This window comes from Vulpes lagopus, chromosome 3 (genome assembly GCF_018345385.1).
Source record: "Vulpes lagopus strain Blue_001 chromosome 3, ASM1834538v1, whole genome shotgun sequence".
Lineage (NCBI taxonomy): Eukaryota > Metazoa > Chordata > Mammalia > Carnivora > Canidae > Vulpes > Vulpes lagopus.
Window position 1 is genome coordinate 158534377 of NC_054826.1, and position 24031 is coordinate 158558407.

General features: G+C 36.2%; 2 protein-coding genes across 2 annotated transcripts in view; one reads left to right on the plus strand and one right to left on the minus strand.

Annotated features, from left to right (window-relative positions):
• Positions 1–24031, plus strand: part of PIGK (phosphatidylinositol glycan anchor biosynthesis class K) — a 114685-nt gene that overhangs the window by 13691 nt on the left and 76963 nt on the right. The window lies entirely within an intron of this gene.
• Positions 2712–4654, minus strand: LOC121487456 (mesoderm-specific transcript homolog protein-like). The gene has a single exon (XM_041749204.1). It carries the CDS (start codon positions 4227–4229, stop codon positions 3249–3251), a length of 981 nt encoding a protein of 326 aa, XP_041605138.1. The 5' UTR covers positions 4230–4654; the 3' UTR covers positions 2712–3248.

Consider the following 24031-nt stretch of genomic DNA (forward strand, 5'->3'; position numbering starts at 1 on the left):
TAAAAACATTTCTCATTCCTAAATTGTGTTATTTTAGTTCTTGGCAAATGTTAATATGATATAAAAGACATTTTAATAAATAGTTTGTCAGAATTTTATAATACCATTTCAAAATGTTGACTCAGGGGAAAGGGGTTTTAATGGTTATGGGAGAAAATAAAGAGACATACTTATTATTATATTTATACCTAAGTTCCATGGAGGACAGGCATTTTTTACTTTGTGTCCATGCTTTCTGTAACCTTACCCACTCTCAGATACTTTGTTTTTATTTGCCTGGTTTTAATTCCATAAACATTTCACTTTTTCAGGAATTTTTCTGCCCTCAAATAATTGTTTTGGACTAAATCTCTGTTTTGCTACTTCCAATGTGCTTAATATGCTTAGGAGGGAAAGAAAAGGCATTAAGCAGAGGTCAGGCCCTAATATTGGTATATGAAACAAAACTTGAGCCAAAAGTCTTCTTTTTTTAAAAAAGATTTTATTTATTTATTCATGAGAGACATAGGCAGAGGGAGGAGGCTCCCTACAGGGAGTCTCAGCAAATTAAAAAAGATTGAAATAATATCATGTGTCTTTTCCATCCTCAGTGGTATAAAACTAGAAATCAGTCACACACACACACACACACACACACACACACACAAAATCTGGAAAGAAGACAAATGCATGGAGACTAAATAGCTTGCTACTTAACAATGAATGTGTCAATCCAGGAATCAAAGAGGAAATTTAAAAATATGTAGAAAGAAATGAAAATGAAAACACAGTAGTTCAAAATCTTTGGGATGCAGCAAAAGCTGGTCTAAGAGGGAAGTTTGTAGTAATGTAGGCCCATATCAACAAGCAAGAAAAATCTCAAACAACCTAACATTACACCTAAAGGAGCTAGAAAAAGAAGACACAAAGCCCTAAACTAGTAGTAGGAAGAAAATAATAAAGATTAGAGCAGGAATAAATAGAGACTAAAAACAAAACAAAGCAACAATAGAACAGATCAGTGAAACCAGGAGCTGGTTCTATGAAAAGATCAAAGATCAACCAAATTGATAAACTTTTAGACTCATAAAAATAAAAAGAGAGGGGAACTCAAAATCAGAAATGAAAAAGGAGAAAGAACCACAAGGGGCACCTGGCTGTCTCAGTCAGTAGAGCATGTGACTCTTGGTCTCAAGGTTGTGAGTTTGAGCCCCATATTGATTATAACGATTACTTAAAAAAACAAAAAAATATCAGAGAAAGACAATTATCCTATGATCATACTCATGTGGAATTTAAGAAACAAGACAGAAAATGATAGGGGAAGAGAAGAAAAAATAAGACGAAATCAGAGAGGGAGAAAAACTATAAGAGACTCAATCATAGAAAACAAAAACTGAGGTCACTGGAGGGGAGGAGGATAAAGGGTTGGGACAACTGGATGATGTGATATAATGGAAGTACTGGCATTATGTAAGACTGATGAATCACTGACCTCTACCTCTGAAACCATTAATACTTTATAGGTTAATTAATTGAATTTAAATAAAATTAAACATTTTAATAATAAAATAAAATATAGAAGATCAAGAAAAAACCATCATGAAGTTTTCTCAAAAAATTAGGAATAGAACTGTTATGTGATCCAGCCATTCCACTTCTGGTTGTGTATCCAAAGGAAATAAAATCAAGATCTCAAAGATATATCTGCACTAAAATTAAAAGAAACACCCAAAACAAAAAACAACAACAGAAAAAAAACAAAATAAAACAACACCACGGAAGTACAAAGAATTATAAGAGAATATTATGAAAAACTATACCAACAAATTGGACATCCTAGAAGAAACAGATAAATTCCTAGAAATATGCCTTCCAAAACTGAATCAGGAAGAAATAGAAATATTGAATAAATTACTAGCAATGAAATCAAATCAGTAATTAAAAAAATTACCAACAAACAAAAGTCCAGGACTAGTTGGTTTCACAGGTGGATTCTACCAAACATTTTATTTTTTTTAATTTTTTTTTATTTTTATTTTTTTGTCAAAATTCATTTTTATTAATAGAAAATAAACACTTATTCCAGTTTCAGTTTTTATACTTGAAGTTGCTAATGAAAAAAAAAAGAATTTAAAATAATCACTTAATCATCCTGTTTCGACTAAGACAATGAAGCTGTGGCTTAAAAAAAAATTCAGCACCATTTGCTCATATAGGTCTTTCAGAATTTGTTCTTAAAGTTTCTGGAACTTTCCTGTCTGTTAAGTACAGGAGTTACTGAGCTACATGAGGAAGTCTCTCTGAGACGACCAATGAGAAGTTAAGCAGTTGTCATAAAAGGAATCCCTGTATGGTAACCTGGACTATACAAAGATCCCCTCCCCTCCAGCTCAGGAGGGACATGCCTCTAAGCACTGAGGTATGAAGAGTCAGACTGTTATTTGCTGTTAGAATTAGCTAATAACAGTAAATCTCTGGCACGGATGCTACTGGTCTATAGTATCCTGTGATTTTAGGAACTTCTGTAAATAGTTTCGATTTAATTCACTTTATTCAGAAATTAAACCTGTTTAATGAAGTTCACTACTCTGCCAGAGTATCTGCTGGTTTAGTATCCTTAAAAAATATATATCATACGTGTAGTCTTAAAGTATACTTATTAGAATACTGCATTATTCAAACCAAAACCTATTTTAACAACATGTTTATAATTAAAAGCAGATAATGAAATGAAATTCCAAGTTATGACAAGGGAGACTCACTCTCACTTGAAGCTGTGTTGCTTAGAGAACTTTAAAAAAAAAAAAAAAAAAAAGCATATGCCCTTAAAGTAATTCAAGGACAGGTCAGGAGACACCCTCTCCTCATTCTTTACTATAAGACTCCAGTTAAGGATGGGCCAGAAATGAGCCTTTCTAGATATTTCAGAAAAGTCCATAGATGGGTTATAAAGACTTTTAAGAATGTCTCTGTATCTATCTGTGAGTAGTGCTTATCAGGATTTCCTAAAAGCACAAAGGCAAGTCCATATACTCGCTCAGCTGTGAGAAGAATGGGAGGTGGACTGGGCGGACTGTTAGGACCATCCTTAGCTGGAGCTTCAGTGGGTTTTTTACTATATGCTGATCACCAATGTAAGTCTAGGCGGACTTTTGTGAGAGAATAGTGTTTGTGGCCAGGACCTCTTTTGGGCATCTCTTCCTAAGTAGAATACACAACAGATAAGGGAGTAGGGGAGGTAATACAGGGAAGCTACTCTTTCCAGCTCAGAAGGAGTTGATGAAGCCCATATATGCATTCAAGAAGCCCATGGGATCCTCTAGCTGTGGATAGTGGCTAATGTGGTCATCCAGAATCGACACTGTGGACCGCGGCAGCGTTTTCCTGTACAGCTCCAAAAACTCTGGATAGGGATTTACAGGATCCAGTGGCCCATAGATAAAATGAATGGGAATAGTTACAGAAGCAAGAGCTCCCACCCAGCGTCTTCTAAACTTCTTCCTCTGGTTGATGTACTGTAAGAGACTGTCGATAACTAAGTTCCCATCGTTGTTGCGAATCCCTGCCCACATGTCCCACCGCTCACTCTCAGAGGGGCGGGTGCACGGCCCAAAGACTGGGGTGAGACCTCGGGAGAATACAAAGAAGTTCATCAATCGAGTGAGGATGGGTGACAACATGCCTCTATCTTTGAGAAGCTTTTGGAGAAGGAGAGGACGGTGAGTCTCAGGAAATATACCTCCATTTGACAGACAGAGACTCTTTCTGGTAAGCCGGCCGGATTGATTCTGCTTGAACCTGTAGAGCAGCTCCTGAGCCACGATGTCCCCATAGTCATGAGATAAAAGGTTGACCCTCCGGTTATGGAGCCCCAGCTGTCGCAGAAGTGCTTCCACAATGCTGGCCTGCTCGAATATGGAGTAGTGGTGTGGTCTTGGTTTGTCACTGAAGCCAAAGCCCAAGAAATCAAGGGCAATCACTCGATGAAACCTCAGGGTCAGACCTTCCCAAATCTTGTACCAGTCATAGCTGGATGTTGGAAAGCCATGTAAAAGCACAACTATCTCAGGACTTCCAACCACACCCACAGAGTCTTGGTAGAAGATGCGCAGTCCCTTGTAGGTGAAAAATTTGCCCGATGATTTCCATGAGCGAAGAGCAGGAGAAAGCTGGGGTGGTGGGATGTGCAGATAGGCCGCCAGCAGGGGCACAGCTAACAGCCCCACCTGCATCCACCACTCCCTCATCCTGCGGAGGCGATCTCGGCGCACCAGGGCTGCGTCCTATCCCATGCCGCCCGGCTCGCCGGCTTGCAGCACCGGGCACCGCAGCGCCCGCAGCGGGGCCGGCCGGGGCCGCCGGGCACAGCCTACAGCCGCCGAAGGCGCTGGCCGCGGCAAGCAGCGAGCGGCCACCCGGGCGTGCGCTGCGGCATGGCCCGAGCTGCAGCTGCCGCAGAGGAAGCGCCGGACGCGCCAGTTGCCGCGGCCTCTACCAAACATTTTAAAGAAGAGTTAAGGGGCACCTGGCTGGCTCAGTTGAAGTGTGCAGCTCTTGATCTTGGGGAATCCGAGCCCCATGTTAGATGTAGAGATTTCTTAAAAATAAAGTCTTTAAAAAAAGTTAATGCCTATTCTCCTTAAGTTTTTACAAAAATTGGAAGAGAAAGGAAAACTTTCAAATTCATTCTGTGAAACTAGCATTACCCTGATACCAAAACCAGATAAAGACACTACAAGAAAAGAAAACTACAGGCCACTATCTCTGATGCAAAAATTTTCAACAAAATGTTAGCAAACTGAATCCAACAACAATACATTAAAAAATCATTCACCATGGTCAGGTGGGATTTATTCCAAAGATGCAAGAGTGGTTCAATGTTCACAAATCAGTCAATGTTATACATCATATTAACAGAAAGAATAAAAACCATACGATCATCTCAGGTGCAGAAAAAGCATTGACAAAGTACAACATTCATTCATGATAAAAACTGTCAACAAAGTGGGTTTAGAAGGAACATATCTCAACATAATAAAGACCATATATGAAAAACCAATGGCTAATGTCATACTCAGTGGTAGAAAACAGAGCTTTTCCTTCAATATCAGGAACAAGACACCTATATCCACTCTCACTGTTTATTCAACATAGTATTAGAAGGAAGACCCAGCCACAGGAATCATTTAAGAAAAAGGAATAAAAGGCATCCAGATTGGTAAGGAAGAAATAAAACTTTCACTATTTGCAGATGACATGATACTATATATACAAACCTTAACAATGCCACCAGAAAACTGCTAACACTGGTAAATTAATTTAGTAAAATTGCAGGATGCAAAATCAACGTGCAGAAACCTTGCTATTCTATACACTAGTAGTGAAGTAGCAGAAAGAGAAATTAAGAAAACAATCCCATTTACAGTTGCACCAAAAAGAATAGAATACCTAGGAACCAACTTAACCAAGGATGTGAAAGACCTGTTCTCTGAAAATTACAAAATGTTGATGAAAGAAATTGAAAGCGATACAAACAAATGGAAAGATACTCCATGCTCATGGATTTGGAGAATCAATATTGTTAAATGTCCATACTACCCAAAGCAATCTGCAAATAATGCAGCCCCTATCAAAACTCTGTTGGTGCTTCTTTTTCACGGAAATAATGAAATAATCCCAAAATTTATATGGAACAATGAAAAGATTCTGAGTCACCAAGGCAGGCAGTCTTGAACAAGAACAAAATTGGAGTTCTTACAATTTTAGATTTTGAGATATACTACAAAGCTGTAGTATGTATACTATCAAAATAGTATGGCTAGCACAAAAATAGACACATAGATCAATGGAACAGCATAGACAGCCCATAAATAAACCCTTGGTTATATGGTCAATTAGTCTGTGACAAAGGAGGTAAGAATACGCAATTGGAGAAAGAGAGTCTGTTCAACAAATTGTGTTGGGAGAACTGGACAGCTACGTGCAAAAAAATGAACTTACATTACTTTCTTAGGCCATACATAAAAACAAATTCAAAATGGGTTAGAGACCTAGATGTAAAACCTGAAACTATAAAATTTGTAGAAGAAAACAGGCAGTGATCTCTTTGGCATCAACCATGGGGACATTTTTGTATTTATGCTTCCTTTGGCAAGGGAAACAAAAGCAAAATTAAACTATTGAAACTACACCAAAATAAAAAGCTTTTGTACAGTGAAGGAAACCACCAACAAAACCAAAAGGCAACCTACTGAATGGGAGAAGATATTTGCCAATGATATATCTGACAAGGGGTTAATATCCAAAATATATAAAGAACGTACAATTCGACACAAAAACCCCCCAAATAATCCAAATAGTCCAATTTAAAAATGGGCAGAGGACACGAACAGATTTTATTCCCAAGAAGACATACAGATGGCCAACAGACACATGACAAGATGCTCAGCTTCACTAATCATCAAGGAAATGCAAATCAAGACAATAATGAGATATCACTTGGTAGTTATAACAGTGTCTAAAATTAAAAAAAAAAAAGTGGCTACAATTTAAAAAATGAGAAATAACAAATGTTGGCAAGGATGTTGGAGAAAAGCTTCATGCACTGTTGGTGGGAAGGCAACGTGGTGCAACCACTGTGGAAAACAGTATGGAGGTTCCTTGAAAAATTAAAAATAGAATTACTATAAGATCTAGTAATTTCACTACTGGGTATTTACCCAAAGTAAATGAAAACACTAATTTGAAAAGATAGATGCACCCTGACGTTTACTGGAGCATTATTTACAATAGCCAGGATATAGCAGCAGCCCATGTGTCCATCTGTAGATGAATGGATAAAGAAGTGTGTGCGTGGTGTGTGTGTGTGTGTGTGTGTGTGTCTGCATGTCCATGCACGCACACAGTGGAATGTTTCTCAGCAAACAAAAAGAATGAAATTTTGCCATTTATAGGAACATGGAAAGATCTTGAGAATATAATGCTAAGCAAAATGAGTCAGAGAAAGAGAAATGCCATATGATTTCACTCATACGTGGAATTTAAGAAACAAATGAACTAATAAAAAAAGAATAAACCAGCATAGAGAACAAACTGAGCATAGAAAACAAACTAGTGTTTGGTTACCAGAGGGGAGAGGGTGTGGGGGCAGTGGGTAAAATAGGCGAAGGGGATCAAGAGCACACTTACCGTGATGAGCACTGAGTAGTGTATAGAATTGTTGAATCACTGTATTGTATAACTGAAACTAAAAAACACTGTATGTTAATTATACTTGAATAAAAAAGAAGAGAAAAAAGTAATAGTTACTCAGAATGGTTAAATGACTTGCTTAAGGTCCACTAAAGTTACCATTAAATAATAGAGCCAGAATTCGAATTCTGACTTTATGGCTGGAGCATTTCCATTATATCACAACTATCTCTTGCCTAAGAAATTGCAACAGATAATGTTTATGTGACATTTACAATTAGAAAATCCTTTTAATAACATCTAATTCCATTCTTAGGCCAGTCCTATAGAGGTTGGTATTATGCACACTAATCATTTAATACCTTATTTAAAAAATCTGTATCTACATGTTAAATGTAGTACCGAGATGTTATGAAAGTAATTTAAAAAATGTAAGGATTGCCTCTTCTATTTCCTCATTTACTTTTTCCCCCTGTAGTTTTTACCTTGTCTTAGTCTTCATTTGATGTGTCATGTACCATGCTTCTGTATGCCATCATGCTTTGTAGCTATAATACATGCTTTTGTACTTCAGCAGCTTTGTAGCTGTTTATTCCCTGTCTCTAGTCTCTTTCTCCCTCCAACTCATCCTACACACAGCTGTTAGAATTCTTTCTCAGACAGTGCTTTCATGTTTTCACTCCCACGATCAAGGGCCTGCAGTGACTTTCTGTTGCCTTTATGAAAATTCAAAAAATTTCACCCAGCTTTCAGTCTTTACTGCTTGTTAATTCCAATTTACTATGTTCATTTATAGATTCATTATGATATCTACTACATAATAGTCACTCTCATTTCTCTATATATATTTATGTATATAGTTTTACCATTTATCCCACCTAAAACACTTTAATGTCCTCTGTTCCCCCTTTCCTACCCATATATCTTTCTTTCCTTTGTGTCACTATGTAGAACATTGCAGTGTACTCTGTACGGGGAGATTATTGAATACTTAAAAAAATTGCAATTTATACAGTTTTCTAAATAACTCTATATTGAAAATTTTATTGTTACTGTGTTTTATTTTATGATTTTTGTCTAATTTTTTATGAATAAAAGGACTGGAGCTATAGTTAATGTGTTTGTAAATAATTTGCAATATATTGTAGTAATTATTGTCAAGGTAACATTAACTCATGCCTTTGATTGTTCTACTTCTTGTCTCTTGTCACTTCCCAATGGTTTTTTCTCATATACTCTGTAAAAATATAAATAATAGTGCTTAAATATAGATACTTTGTGTTCTTAACAATCTGTCACTTTATTCTCATGTTGGCAGCCGTTCTGTCTGCCACTCCACATGATGTTCTGATGAAGTGTATAATATCTTAAATAGGGAAACATTTAGAATAGTTAAGTTGAAATGTGCTCTGAGGAGAATAGTGACAGGTATAAAGGAACATTTTGCCCCTGCCATCATGCTCTTGTCTTTAATAATTAAAAACCATTTGAAAGACTAAGAAGACTGTGAAGGATTTTATGGAGCAAAGGGGTAATTTCTTTATTGATTTGTTATAAATACATAGGAAGGTTTTGGGATGTTGAAGAAGCAAGAGATATTTATTTCTTAATCAATGCTACAGTGTTTTTATTACTGACACTAGCTACTTGATTTCCTTGACTTTGTTCTTTTTTAGAATGGTTTTGGCAATTTTGGGGTTTGTTTCTTCCATATTGAGTTTAGAATCAGCTCGCCAAATTCTTAAAACTCTGTTGGGATTTTGATTTGCCCTGCAGTAAATTTTAGATTAATTCAGAATGGGCTTCTTTATGGCATTAAATCTTTATTTATGTATAAGGTATATCTCCATGTAATTATGACTATAGTACAGAGCTACTCAAAACATTATGATATTGGCATAAGAATAAATACAGCCCAATAGAATAAAATAGAGAGCCCAGCCAGGAATAAATCTGTACATATGTGGTCAATTTACAACAAAGGAGTGAAAAAAATATAAAACTGAAAGGACATTCTCTTCAATACATGATGTTGAGAAAACTGGACAGCCACATCCAAAAGAACAAAACTGGACCACTAACTTAACCTTGTTACAATAGTCATCAACTCTAAATGGATGAAAGACTTGAATGTATCTGATAAGGGTTTAATACCCAAAATATATAAAGAACCCATGTAACTCAATAACAATAACAACAACAACAAAAGAAACAGTCCAATTAAAAAAATGGCCAGAGGATCTAAATAGACATTTTCCAAAGAAGACATGCTGATGGAAAGTAGATATGTGAAAACGTTCTTAATATTACTAATCAGGGAAATGCAAATCAAAACTACAGTATCATCTCCCATCTGTTAGAATGACTATTATCAAAAAGACAGGAAATAGCAAGTATTGGTAAGGATATGGAGAAAAAAGAAGCCTCATGCTCTGTTAATAGGACTGTAAATTGTTATAGCTACTATGGAAAACAATAAGTAGGTTCCTCAGAAAGTTAAAAGTAAAACTAACATAAGATCCAGCAATTCTATTTCTGGGTATTTATCCAAAGGAAATGAAAACACTAACTCAAAAAGATACCTGCACTTCCATGCTCATTGTAGTATTATTTACAGTAGCTGAGACATGGAAACAATTTAAGTGTCTATGGATGAATGGATAGATAAAGAAGATGTGGTATGTATATACAATGGAGTGCTATTGAGCTATAAAAGAGGGAAATTCTGCTAATTGTGACAACATGGACGAACCTTTGAAGGCATTATGCTAAGTGAGATAAATCAGAGGTAAACAAATACTGTATGATCTCACTTATATGTGGAATCTAAAAAACTGAACTCATAGATACAAGGAACAGATTGGTGGTTGCCAGAGGCAGGGGATAGTAGGTGGGCAAAATAGGTAAAAGTAGTCAAAAAGTGCAACTTCCAGGGACACCTGGGTGGCTCAGTTGGTTAAGCATCTGACTCTTGATCTCAGCTCAGATCTTGATCTCAGGGTTGGGAGTTCAGACTCCACATTGCGCTCCACTCTGGGCATGGAACCTACTTAAAGCAAACAAACAAAAAGATACAAACTTCCAGTTATAAAATTAGTAAGTTCTGGAGATGTAATGCGTAGCATGAAAAAAAAAAAAAGGTACACATTCTGGAGTCAGGCCAGACCACAAAGTCTAATCTAACTTTAGAAATGGGGAGGAATGATGACTTTTGTTGCTTTTGCTTCAGATTCCCACCAAACCAACAAAGAAACAATGCAAAGTATATATAAGAATATGAGTAAGTGGCTGCAGTTCTCCTCTACTTGTTTGTTACCATGATGATCCTGAATTTGGTAGTTCATGCAGCCTGAAAAACTTGAGAAACCAGCCAGATCAGAGGGATCTAGAATAAGTCATCAGTGGAAGGGCTACATTGTCATTCAGAAGTTCTGCTTGCTATCCTATAAGGCAATTTCTTGCTGTACCTGAAATTTTGCCTACATGTTTTCTTTCCTACTATATCATCAGGCCTTCAGTAAACCTGGAAGGGGCCTGTAAAAGTCTCTACTAGTTTGTTCATCTTGGATTAAATAGTTCAGCTGTAGTGCCCTTTCTGTAAGATGGGGAGAGGAGACCTATATGGGTGATTTTTGTTGGCTCATCAATCTGGTTGGGAGTAATTCCCAGCTCCCTTTTCCCTTGGATCATTCCACAATTTCATGAATCAGCCTATCGTTTTTTCTGATAATTGCATTGGCTTAGCATAAACTGACTTGGCATTAATTTAATGATCCTAAATACTAGTTTTACTGTGACAGTCTTAATTACCACAAAAAAGGTCATAAAAAGGTACAGGTTTGTAAGTTGAGCCATTTTGAGTTATGAGTTACCTGTATAGACCAGGAGTAACATGCCTCTTAGTAAAAAAAAAAAAAAAAGGATAAAGAAGCAGATGTTTGCAGAAGACCCGAATCACATTAGTGGCAAAACACAGGCATCCATAACATTTCACAGGTTTTTATTGTTAATATATCAAACTGCTTTCTGGTCTCTGTAAGTCTTTATTCTTGAAATTTCCTTGTACTGTGTGCCGTGCTATAATTTGTCTTCCTTCTTTGAACTAGCTTTAGTGATTCCTTCCCAGTAAGTGAATCTAACTAAAGTACATTTTAGGGTGTGAATTAAGGGATGACAAAGTTCTTTTCTTCTGAAAAAAAAAATGGGCTTTTATTTGCTTTGTAACTCTCTTCTTTTGGATATCTGATAAAGGTGGTGGGCAATATTACTTAGGTAAAATTGTTCCCTTACTGATTTGATAACCGCAAGTGGACCAGGACAAGTAGATAATAAGTACTTGAGGAGAAAGCCATAACTTTGGACTTTTCTGAGTGGGAGGATTCTCATAATTGAGTTTGTTCCTTGGAGGGATCCTGAAAAAGTATGTCTCTGGAATTATTGCATAAGTTATTGACTCTAGTCGGACACGAGGTTTCTGCCTACCCATATAAGTTTCATTACCTCATCCTTGAGGTCTCTGAAGCACTGAAGAGAATCGCTTGGGAGGAGCACATACACGTATACACTTATGCCATGCTATCAGCTACAGCTTCTTAGACTGGAAAGAGAAAGTCTTGGGCAACTGTGTATATTGCTAGAGACTGTTGTGAGGGTACTCCCGCGGAAGTGGAATGTCTAACACTTTTTATATTTTTGCTGCTGTAACAAATTCCCACAAATTTAGTGGCTTAAAATAATGCACACTAGTTTTGGATGTTAGAAGTCCAAAATGTGTCATCAGATCTGTGTTCCTCCTGAAAACTCTGGGGAAAAATCTGTTTCCTTGTTTTTTTCCAGCTTCTAGAGGCTGCCTGCTTTCCTTGGCTCATGGCCCTGTTCTCCATTTTGAAAGTCATCAGCATCTTCAGTACCTCTTCTTCTATTGTCATATTTCCTTCTTCCTCTGTTTCTGCTGTCACATTACCTTCTGTGACTCTGATGCTCTTGCTTCTCTCTCCACCCTAGTGATTACAATATATTAACCCAGGTCATTCAGGATAACCTCCCCATCTTAAGATCCCTAACTTAATCACATCTGCAAAGTCCCTTTTATCTTTAAAGGCAGTACATATTCACAGTTTCTGGGGATTAGGACATAGGCATCTTTTGGGGCCATCCATGGGTCATTTAAGCCTACCTGTTTTACTGGCAAACATTGTTTCCTGTTCTGTATCCTCCTAACTGAATTTGATGCCAATAATGGTCATCTTGAATGTTTAATGGATCCTATCATTGGATCCTAGTGTGTGTGTGACAGACAGGAGTGTTTGGAATACTGGAAATGTGAGGAATCATGGAACCCAAGAAAAGTTTTAACAAAGGAATAGTGCACAGTGTTAAATATAGAAATGCCATATAAGAGGTGCACTCAATTTGTTATGAATTAGAGGAATAGAAAATATGATTATAATAGTTTGAAGACTTAATGGGAAGCAAAGAAGTAGAAAAAGTGACTGAAGGATGTTGACTGAGAATGAAGGAGAAAGGGAGCATAGACTGAGGGCACTCAGAACTGAAACAGATTTTTTATTTTTGAGACAGAAGGAATTTGTAGGGATTAGGGGAAGATGCCAAACGAAGGAAAATGTAAAAGCTGGAAGAGAGGGAATAAAATTAAATTGGGGGTTTTTAGTATCTGCGCTGACTCTTCCATTTATTACACTGATTCTTTCTAAAATATATTGAAAAGTTGAGGGAATCAATAAAATGCCTGATGCATTTGAGGTCATATGACTGAAGTTGGTCTGAGAAATAGGAAGAAAGACAACTGGAGGGAGGGTGGGGTGGAGTATACACTAATTTCATTTACTTCTTTTCTCCTCTTACCCTTTCTCAACCGATAAATATATGTTGAGAGCCTGTGGTATTTAAAATACACTTGCCAATTTGTATAATTTAAGCTGAAGTGAGGATACAGGGAAGATAAAAGGGCAGAAGAATAAACTGTAGCCTTTGAGGAAAAACATAAGTGGGTGGTGGCAATGAGAGTGACCTCAAAATAAGTCAGACTCAACTTGACATTTCACCATGGAAAGTGATGGTAATAATAAGTATTTCTAAGAGAGTTCTGAGGATTCTGAAGGAGAATTGATAAAAACAATGTAATTCTCTGTCATGTTATATCTGACTCTTTCTGAGGTGTTGAAAGGGTAAGTGAAATTAACATTTGTGGACATAATTTGATTTCTTTGGGGAAAAGATACCTCACAGACTTTTATATTAATGATTTCCAAGAATTTGACCTGAACATAAGTGGGAGGTTACTTAATTCAGTAAAAGATATCCTGACATTAAATCCTTATGCCCTCCCCTTAACTTTTATTTAACATCATATCCATGCCCAAGGCTTCCTTCCAATCTTGAAATTCAGATGTGTTGTGTTATTTTAGAAAGTAAAACTCTTATTAATCAGAACTTAATTTACCTAAAATGTCAGTTTTTCTCCACCATATTAGAAGCAAAGGAAATCAAGTAAGACTTTAATAGGGAGTTTGTTCTAACAACTATATTTTAGGTTTTATCCGGACCATATAAAATCTAACTTAATTTCCTACATTTCACCAAATTCTGTTTATATTGTTATATTTAATAAAATAAATATTCAAATGTTAGCTTTCATATACTAATAAAGATTTTGTTTAGTACATTGTTCTTATTTAGGAAAGTAGTTTAGGTGTTGTCTTTTTTTTGCGTTTCATTATTTATTTGGATGTTTAGCTCTCACAATACATTTTTATAAGCTGGTGAATCCTGATAAATTATTTCTCCCATGGAATTGTAACTACCCATTACAAGACCATATAAATATATGGTTGAACTAACATTAATACACATTGCTGTTTGATCAGTTATATAATAAATTATCAAGCATCTAAATACTGCATTACGCAGCTCAAAAGGTGTATAAAAATTAAATGTCTGCTCAGTTCACTGGCAGAAACCCACTTCTTTTTTTTTGCAAGGGAAATTGGGAAGAGAAGGAAAAAGGCATACTTCAACAAAAATATAGTAGGTAAACAGCTTCCAATAGGTATGGAAAAATAATAATTTTACAAACAAGGATTGTTGTAGCAACAATAATAAAGCATCTTTACCTTTAAAAAATATTTACTAGGGCAGCCCCCGTGGCGCAGTGGTTTAGCGCCGCCTGCAGCCCAGGGCGTGATCCTGGAGACCCAGGATCAAGTCCCACGTGGGCTCCCTGCATGGAGCCTGCTTCTCCCTCTGCCTGTGTCTCTGCCTGTCTCTCTCTCTCTCTCTCTCTGAATGAATAAATAAATAAATCTTAAAAAAAAAAATTTACTAAATTAAAGAACATGTTCTACACATACTCTGCATAAGACAAAGATAGTATCATACTAGAAATATTGAATAGCCTTCTCTTATTCTTTTTTAGGTTTTCTTTGTTAAGTTATACCCAAAGGTGCAACCGTTAAATTAACCATAAGGCTTTTTTTTTTGCCTGAAGACATTAAAGATGTGCTTCTTTGCAATGTAGATTTTCAAGATAGAGACATTTTCTATGACAGCACAAAATGAGATCTATAAAAAGGCATTAAATAACCACTATACATCTTGATAACAAAAATCTAACAAAAAAAATCAATGATAACATAGATCTGATATATACTAGTATGAATGTGGGCGATGTAAACATAAAGCGAGCAAACAAATAACTGTATAGTCTTTGATTCCAGTGTTTGAAATGACTAAAGGAATGAACCATCTAATCTTTTGCATGTTCATAGTTCCTGGATTTTAATTCTATATAATACTAAAGATAATATATGAGTGTTATGTTGGATATTTTGGTACCTAATCTGTCTATATTTTTTATGTATTGATAAGATTCTGGCATGGGGATAGATTTAAAGACTTAAAGCTCAGTACCACATGATTTCAGGAAAGGTCAGCTGGTCAAATGATAAGCAAATTTTAACTACTGAATTGCTAAGTGTCCAGAAAGCTTGGCCATCACCCAAGCATAGAGGTGTGGTGAAGCATATAACATGGTAAAACTGCTTTTCAGTATTTCCGTAAAAGTTTTATTAGCTTCTTGGCTATTATGCACAACAAATTAGGTCCTGTCTAAAGTTCCACTTCCAAGACAGTAGTGTCAGGCACCCCAGTTTTATTAGCCATTGACATCTTTTGCAGTATAGACACATTCTGTAGTGATACTTCTCTAAATATAAACGCTTGATGTTGAAAGCTCCATGGCTGCTTTTGTCTACAATCTGCTGGATCTTTCTGGTTCATTCTTAAGCACGCAAGCACTGGCCCTCTCCCATGGCCTGCAACACAGTGAACGGCAGCACAACAACCAGGTTCTTCACAAAACTTGATTTTTGCAAGACTTAACGTGTTATCAGTAATCTAGTTAAATGGTGATAGCTCATCAAAAGGCTGCTCAAGAACTTGGATGCCTTCCTTTTCCGTAAGAGCAGTGTCATACATTGCTTCATATATTCTTATATTGTGGTACGGCCATGCTGCTCAAGTTTCTCGGTAAACTTTGTTTAAGGTCTTATTAGTTGGATTGGGTATAATAAGAAATATATTCTTGTATGATTGACCTCCATGGGAGTTGAGCAGTTCATTCAAGCCATGGAAGTTGAGCAGTTCATTCAAGCTATGTTAATTTAGTTTAAAATACTCATTTAGGTCATGAACTTATTTTAAAAATTGAATACAGAAATAATGTAAAGAAACTTCAACATCCTCCACTTGAAGTTCTCAGTGTGTGAGTATAAAGTTGGGAGTAATGGAAAATGAAAAGGGCCTCCTAACGAGAAGCAGGAAATCTTCAATTCAGTGATATTGAGCAGTGGAAAGAAGTGCACGGAGGCTTACCCCATCTAGGTCAGAACTGGAAAATGCTTTGTGGATTTCACTTCAACACTTCTGTGGTCAGGGTAACTGCTCTTCTGTGGCTTCTTGGAGTGCTAATGAGTTTCCATCGTTTTCTTGCCCCCGTAAAAGTCATGCCATGCTTGACAGTAATCTTTACTGTCTTTTAGGAATTTCATAAATATGTGATGATGGAAAAGATTGTACTTACTGAAGATTGTAGCTTAATCATACAGTGGGTACTAAGGTAGCAGCAATACACCTCAGAGCAGGGTGTATGAGATGTCATTTGTAGGGTGGAGGTAGTACAAGGGTTGATAGGGGTACTGGGCTGGTATTGGGTTTTGAAAAAGAGTTGAAATCAGAACATCCCAGTCCCCAGGTATTTTAGTTGGATTTTATTGTAATTTTTAAAAAGGTTTTGGGGAATGTTTCTTCTAGTTTTTTTTTTTAAAGGTGAGAACAGACTTAAATCTATAACTCTGTAATTAAATGATTTATTAAAAAATTTTAAAATGTTGGTAATGAAGTTTAAAGCATAAATTTCATTGAGCCATGAAAAATAGAAATACTAAGGTGAGGCTCTTAGGAGGAAAAGTGATGTCCCTTTAATATTTGTTGATGTGAGTATAGAAATTACTAAAGGTTTGTTGTTGTTGTTTGGTTCTGCTTATTACTTGGGAGTGGAGTAAAAGCCAGTGTATCCCATTGTGCCAAAGAATGCAGTAATGGATGGAAAATTGTAGGCTTGGAAGTAAAAAATCTCAACTCCTCTGCTTACCAGCCTTGAAACTTTGGACAAGTGGTTTCACCTCACTGAATTTTCTTATCTTTAGAATGAAGACAATAATAATCTTCAGGATTGTTGTGGTTTAGTGAGAATGCAGAATCTGACAGGACTGCAGTACAGTGCCTGTGACACAGTAAACTCAGCACATACTTGTTTCCACTGTCCTGTCTCTACCCCATTACCTCTAGCATATTGTGGCTACATTTTACATACTAGTAATCATTACTTCTGTGTTAGAACTGGAAGAAATTTTAGAAGTTCCATACTCAGAACTCTACCTTCCCCCTTTTATTTTTAATATGCTTGTCTACTAAAATTCTGTGTTGAAATTTGTTTTTGGGATCAGTTTTCTCTTTTATTCTCAAGAAATGAAGTACTGTAGTTCATTCTGTAATCTTACTCTGTTTCCATTTTTCTATAACTTCTAATCTTATTTTTTGATAATCTTATTGAAATGTGAATCTAGAGACGCCTGGGTGACTCAGTGGTTGACCGTCTGCCTTTGGCTCAGGTTGTGATCCCACGGTCCTGGGATCAAGTTCCACATCAGGCTCCCCACAGGGAGCCTGCCCCTCCCTCTGTCTATGTCTGCCTCTCTGTGTGTCTCATGAATAAAAAAAAAGTGTAAATCTATATTTGATAATTTGAATAAAATATTGTAGTGGGTACTTGCACAATTAAATATGGAATGGTTAAATCAAATTCACCTCAATGAACACCATTTTACTACTTTTAAAAAACAAATGTTGAATTACATTTGATTGAGATTTTTATTATCTTCTGGTTAATTACTCTTTTTATATGTGATAGTCTCCATTTTATATTTTTCTTTAGTTTTTGTCCTAGTTGATTCCTGTGATCAAATTGAAGAGCAAAGTGTGGCAAAATACTCTTCACTAGTGTTTGGTCTCTCTAGTTTATCCTTTGCCAAATAGATTTTTTTAAGAAAATGATGAAACTGGGGATCCCTGGGTGGCTCAGCAGTTTGGCGCCTGCCTTTGGTCCAGGGCATGATCCTGGAGACAAGTCCCGCATTGGGCTCCCTGCATGGAGCCTGCTTCTCCCTCTGCCTGTGTCTCTGCCCCCCACCCTCTCTCTATGTCTGTCATGAATAAATAAATAACATACTTAAAAAAAAGAAAAAGAAAATGATGAAACTGATACCTCAGAAGACACATAGCCATTCAAGTCCTCTTTTTTAAAAAAAAAAATATATATATATTTTTTTTAAATAAAATATTCGGCCCTGGGCTGAAGGCGGCGCTAAACCGCTGAGCCACCCGCGCTGCCCGCCATTCTAGTCCTCTTGATGAAAAGAATATCTAAACTTTTGCTTAATGCCCCGAGAAAGTTAAGAGGACCTTTTGGTTTTCTTGTTATTTGAGAATAGGCATGTACTAGAGAAGACATATTATGGAAGTTTGCCGGTATTTTTCAGTCAAAATATGCAGTTCAGGGTGGTCAAGTACTAGGAGAGTGCTTCTAGCATTCTAAAATTTTTACATGTAGACTGTTAAAATCTATTGGTGCTAAGCAAGATTCCAAGATACTTGATGTAAAGTGATTGAACTGGGGAGACCTGAATAAAAGTAAGTACAAATCATTACTAGAAAAATAACAAAAGTAAAATTTCTGTGAAACATGAGGATATGTGAAAGATTGAACGTATTAATTCCCATTATGATGGACTGTGTGTGGCATATCAAGATTTAAAAATTTTTATTGTATGTATTTTGACAAATTATGCTTGATCAATGGCCTTTGTTAATGCAACATTCTTTATTTGACTTTTGACTATTTCTGTGACCCATCTATAATGGTTGAGAAATACAGTAACTATTAATTTGGGTAATATAATATACAGATTTGAATTCCAAGCCTTGAGGCTGGTGTGCTTGAGTAAATCAGTAAACTGGTTAGTGGGAAGCTGAGCAATAGAAAACGGGAAGAAAGATTTAAAAAAAAGAACAAAAAAGCCACACACCTACAGGAAAGGGAAAGGGCATGGGTTAGGCATCTCTGGGGCTTGCCCCCTCCCCTGTTACAGGAAGAATGGTTAATATTGGGGAGTTTTTGGAAGCAGAGATGCAGCAGTGAAGACTTAGGTATAGGCCACAGGTGCAGGTGCAGATGGTTGAGAGTGAAATGTCAGGCATGGTGGCCGAAGGGACCTGGTGAGGGAAGGGCCAGCAGCAGAATGTAATCCCATTGCCTTTCTGTAGAAAAGAGTCAGGCTTTGGAGAATTGATTGGAAACTGTGCAGAACATTAACCTCTATATATCTTTGAAGTTCTGTTCTCCAATTTTTAATTTTAAGTGGGCACTTAAAATTTTAAGTTATACCTTACTGCATTCAAAGGAGAAGGTGTGCTCTAGTGCTATTCTTTAATTTGAAAGTTTGCTAAAGGGCAGCCCCAGCTCAGCAGTTTAGCGCCGCCTTCAGCCCAGGACCCAGGATCGAGTCCCACGTTGGGCTCCCTGCATAGAGCCTGCTTCTCCCTCTGCCTGTGTCTCTGCCTCTCTCTCTCTCTCTCTCTGTCTCTCATGCATAAATAAAATCTTTTTTTTTTTTTTTTAAGAAAGTTTGCTAAAGTCTCTGGAAGGTTCCATTTAGAATTTCAAGGGCCTATTTTATGTCAGTTATGTGCTATAAATATTGAACAACAATAATGAGTTCAGGCATTTACCTTAATCATCTTGAGTTGATTAAATTATCAGCAAAAAACAAAGCATATCATTATATCCTTCCAAATCCTAGTTCATATAATGGTAATATAGGATTAAGAGCAAATAAATGATCATGTCAAACAAACTTGCTTGGAATCCAAACTCTATTATTTAATAGTTCTGTGACCTGGAACGTGTTACTTAACTTCTATGTGCCTCAGTTTCATAACCTGTAAAGTAGGGATGATGTTAATAATACATATCTTGGAAATTATCTGTGAGATCATTCTTATAATGTGCTTATCTTATTATTGCAGTGCTTGAGATATACCAAGTGCTCAGTAAATGTTCTATTATTATACTAAACCACACCTGACTTTCAATATATGAGCCCACAACTAACTAGCTCTACCTTCATGTGACATGTCTGCTACTAATGATTTCCCATCTCTGCAATGCAGTTTTTGAGTTTTATTTCTAATAATATAATTATAAAATACTTGGCATTCTATATGGCATTCTGTAGTCTAGTAATGCCAGTTGTTTGACATTTGGCAAACTGAAACTAATTCTAATGTTCTAGCACCTGTGGCTAACAGATTTGTTATGATTAGTTTCATAGTGCATTGATGATGAGATTTATTAACTTGGAGATTCCTCAAGACCGAAAAGGAGGAGAAAAACCTAAAAGTAAATTATTCTGGCATTGAGCTAATGATTATACAACAAAGTTTGTTGAATTTACTTGGCCCAACAATCACTGCATTGCTACAGAAGCAGTGATCTACGGAGTATCCAGCATAATTTATGTCAGGGGTAAAAAAACAAAACAAAACAAAACAAAAAAATGAAGACTAAAGAAAAAACAAAACAACACCTAGGAGCAGAAAGGCAGAGATTTAAGAGAGCATCAAAGATCCCTGTGATTCTCAGATTTCCTGCTGCCTTAATTTCAGCTACTGTTTTACATTGGATGTTGAAATTGCTGAAGATAAGCCTGGTGATCCTAACTCTGGGAGCTAAAGATGCTCTCAGGCCGAATTATCTGATTAGTAACATGGCTATAGGATGTATAGCGAATTTAGGTGAACATTTAAAAAAAAAAAAACACTCTTACCAACACAGTAATTTATTTAAATTAATTCAGTGAAAAATTTTTATTAAGGTAATACCAGCCTATTAATAAATGAAGAGTTAGGCTTTTTGAAATGTCACACTCTAATGGTGTAGGACAGTGAAAAATCACTCATCTATTTAAAATGTTTTTTTTTCTTTAACCCATTGGTTCCTAGTTCCTGATTGGGGGTCAAGGAAGAACATTAGGGAAGTGAGTAGAAGAATGGCCCAGCAGCCTGGTTGCAGGGTTTACCTGTTCCTTTAATGTTTGTCAAACACAATGGAATGTACTTATTTTAGACCCCCCCCCCCCCCATTTCTCAAATTGTTTCATGCCTTCTTTTTTTGACAAGGTTAAAAATTTCATTTTTATTTTAGTTGTCCTTAAAATCTATGTAAGCATGATCAAGATATTCTTTTTAAATCATATACCAAAGAGTGGTAAGGGAAGAAAATATTAGTAGTTTTTTAATCTATAAAAGGAAAGAAATTATGCTCCACTAATACTTGTTATATTTAAAGTAGCAAATACATATGACATACAAATTAGTAGATATATATAGATATGTACTCATATTTTTTTTAACAGGAATGCTTGATTTAAAATACATGGAGGGGGGCCTGGATGGCTCAGTCGGTTAAGTATCAAATGCTTGTTTTTGGCTCAGGTCATGATTTCAGGGTGGTGAGATCAAATCCCCCTCATTGGGCTTTGTACTGGATGGAACCTGCTTAAAATAATCTCTCTGCCCCTCCCCCCTTCTCTCTTATGCACATGCACATAAAATAAAGTAAAATTAATAAACAGTGGAAACTATTATGTAAACAACCAATATATTGTTTGGATTCAAACTCAGTTTGAACTCTGTACAGTTTCAGTGTTCACTTTTTCTTTTGGTTTTGTGTTAAGAGAATGCCATATTGCCATATGCTTTGTTGTGTGATGTAGGTTTTGCAGGCCCTTGAATAGAGTGTGAGATTTGAGTCATCACACATGGTAGTATAGAATTGCCAGACTGTAAGAATATCATATTCTTATATCAATTGGATGTATTTGAGGGATTTTTCTCTTAATTTTAATAAGATACAAAGCAAGTTGCTGTCATTATTTATAGGAATGTAGTAGTATGCCTTTAGTGTAGATTTATTTTCCTTGGTTTTAATTCCAGCAGTGATTGATTTGATACCCACTCAGTGAAGACTTAAATAACTGCTGGGGCCACCTGGTGACTCAGTCAGTTAAGTGTCTGCCTTCAGCTCAGGCCATGATCTCAGGGTCCTGGGATCAAGCCCCGCATTGGGCTCTCTGCTCAGCAGGGAGTCTGCTTCTTTCTGCCACTACCCTCCTGCTCATTCTCTCTCTCTCTCTCTCTGTCAAATAAATAAATAAAATCTTAAAAAGGAAAAAAAAACTGGGATGCTAACTGGGATTTCGAGTAAAAAAGATACTTTAAGGAGTCAACCAGTTAGATCTCATGGTAACTGATGTTTGAAGAATGTTTATTGGCAAAGTCTTCGTTAAATATAAAATCTGATCCCTGGGGATCCCTGGGTAACTCAGTGGTTTAGCACCTGCCTTCGGCTTAGGGCATGATCCTAGAGTCCTGGAATCAAGTCCCACTTCGGGCTCCCTGCATGGAGCCTGCTTCTCCCTCAGCCTATGTCTCTGCCTCTCTCTGTCTCTCTGTCTCTCTGTGTGTCTCTCATGAGTAAATAAAATCTTAAAAAAAAAAAAGCTGATCCCTGAACAGTCAAGTAACATAACAAGAATCATGAATTGCATTTTGTACAGCATAACTTTTGTGAAGATTTTCTGTATTACTGAGTTATATTGTAGTGTAGATATCAAAATATAGGGAAAAAATTGAAGTGTAGAACCAGGCCTGATGTAATCTCTTTCTCCTGTTAAATATAATAGCAGTCACTGTTAGCAAAATGACATCCTCCTTCAAATGGAGTTAATGTTTTTAGAATATTATTAGTTTGATAATTTTTTAAATGTGATTTATAATTTTTACTTATTTATAGTTTTATAAGAACTATAAGCCTAAGGTGTTAACTTTCATTTATATATGTAAATATCATACAAATAATTTAATACCTGGACCAAGAGAAATATTTATTCCTCCAGGAAGGAGTACTGAACATTTTTTAAGTTTTAGAAATAATGAATGAGAATATGTGGTTGGATTTATAAACTTTGAAATCCAGTCTGTTTCCAGTCCTATTTTTTAAACTTATTATCTACAAGTAAAATGGTTTTTTAAAAATGGTATATGTTAAATGAGGATTATTGTACTTATATTGAGGCTAAAATTACCTGTAGGAAAAATGTTGGTTGAATTTATTATTTTTTTAAAAAGATTTATTTATTTATTTTAGAGAGCACCAGGAGGGGCAGAAGGAGAGGGAGTGGGGAGAAAATCACAAGCAGACTCCCCACTGAGCACAGAGCCCAAGATGGGGCTTAATTCCCCAACACTGAAATCATGACCTGAGCCAAAACTTAGACTGAGTCACACAGGCACCCCTGAATTTATAATTTTAAGCTGAAATTACTACTTTTTAAAAAAATATTTGCTTTATTTTTTTTAAGATTGTATTTATTTCTTCATGAGAGACACACACAGAGAGAGGTAGAGACACAAGCAGACTCCATGCAGGGAGCCCAATGCGGGACTCGATCCCAGGTCCCCAGGATCACACCCCAGGGCTGCAGGCGGCACTAAACTGCTGCGCCACCAGGGCTGCCTAAATTACTACTTCTTTATGACATTGACATTGTATAGATATTTAATGATCATTTGATTTCATAGAGTAAAATTAACTATATGTCAAATAAATGACCTAAAGAATACTCTTCCATTGAGATTTGGAGGTCAGTTCAGTCTTGTTTAATAGTGATTGTAACAAAAAAGATGATTGATAATAACTTAATGTAAGTTTGTCATCTTAAGTTATAAAAAAAGGAAAGATATTTTTTCCATTTTAAGAGGAATAACTTTCACCATTCTGTGAGCATGAATCAGTAACAGCTGAAGATCTGATCTTTGAATTTGGCAGGGTTGGAACCCTTTCAAATAGAAATCTAGCCAATTTTCAAGAAAAATCACAATGTTTCAGTTTTGAACTTTAATGTATTTGGAACATATGTAGCAGAACACTTTCTTCTTGCAATCTCCTGCCAAACTAATTATGTATACCACATTAGTTTTTCCCTTATGTTTGGGAAGCTCAAGTATATGGTAGAATGAAGAATTGCCTGATTCATGTTCAATTGCTTTTAATGGTAAGATCAAGATGAGACATATTTAAGATGAATTTTATAATTTTCTCTCGAAGAAAATATATGCAGAAATGAGAACATTTCATTCACTCAACATATAGTTATTGAAT

Coding starts and splice junctions, on each gene's coding strand:
- LOC121487456 (XM_041749204.1), bottom strand. CDS start 4,229: ATGAGGGAGTGGTGGATGCAGGTGGGGCTGTTAGCTGTGCCCCTGCTG.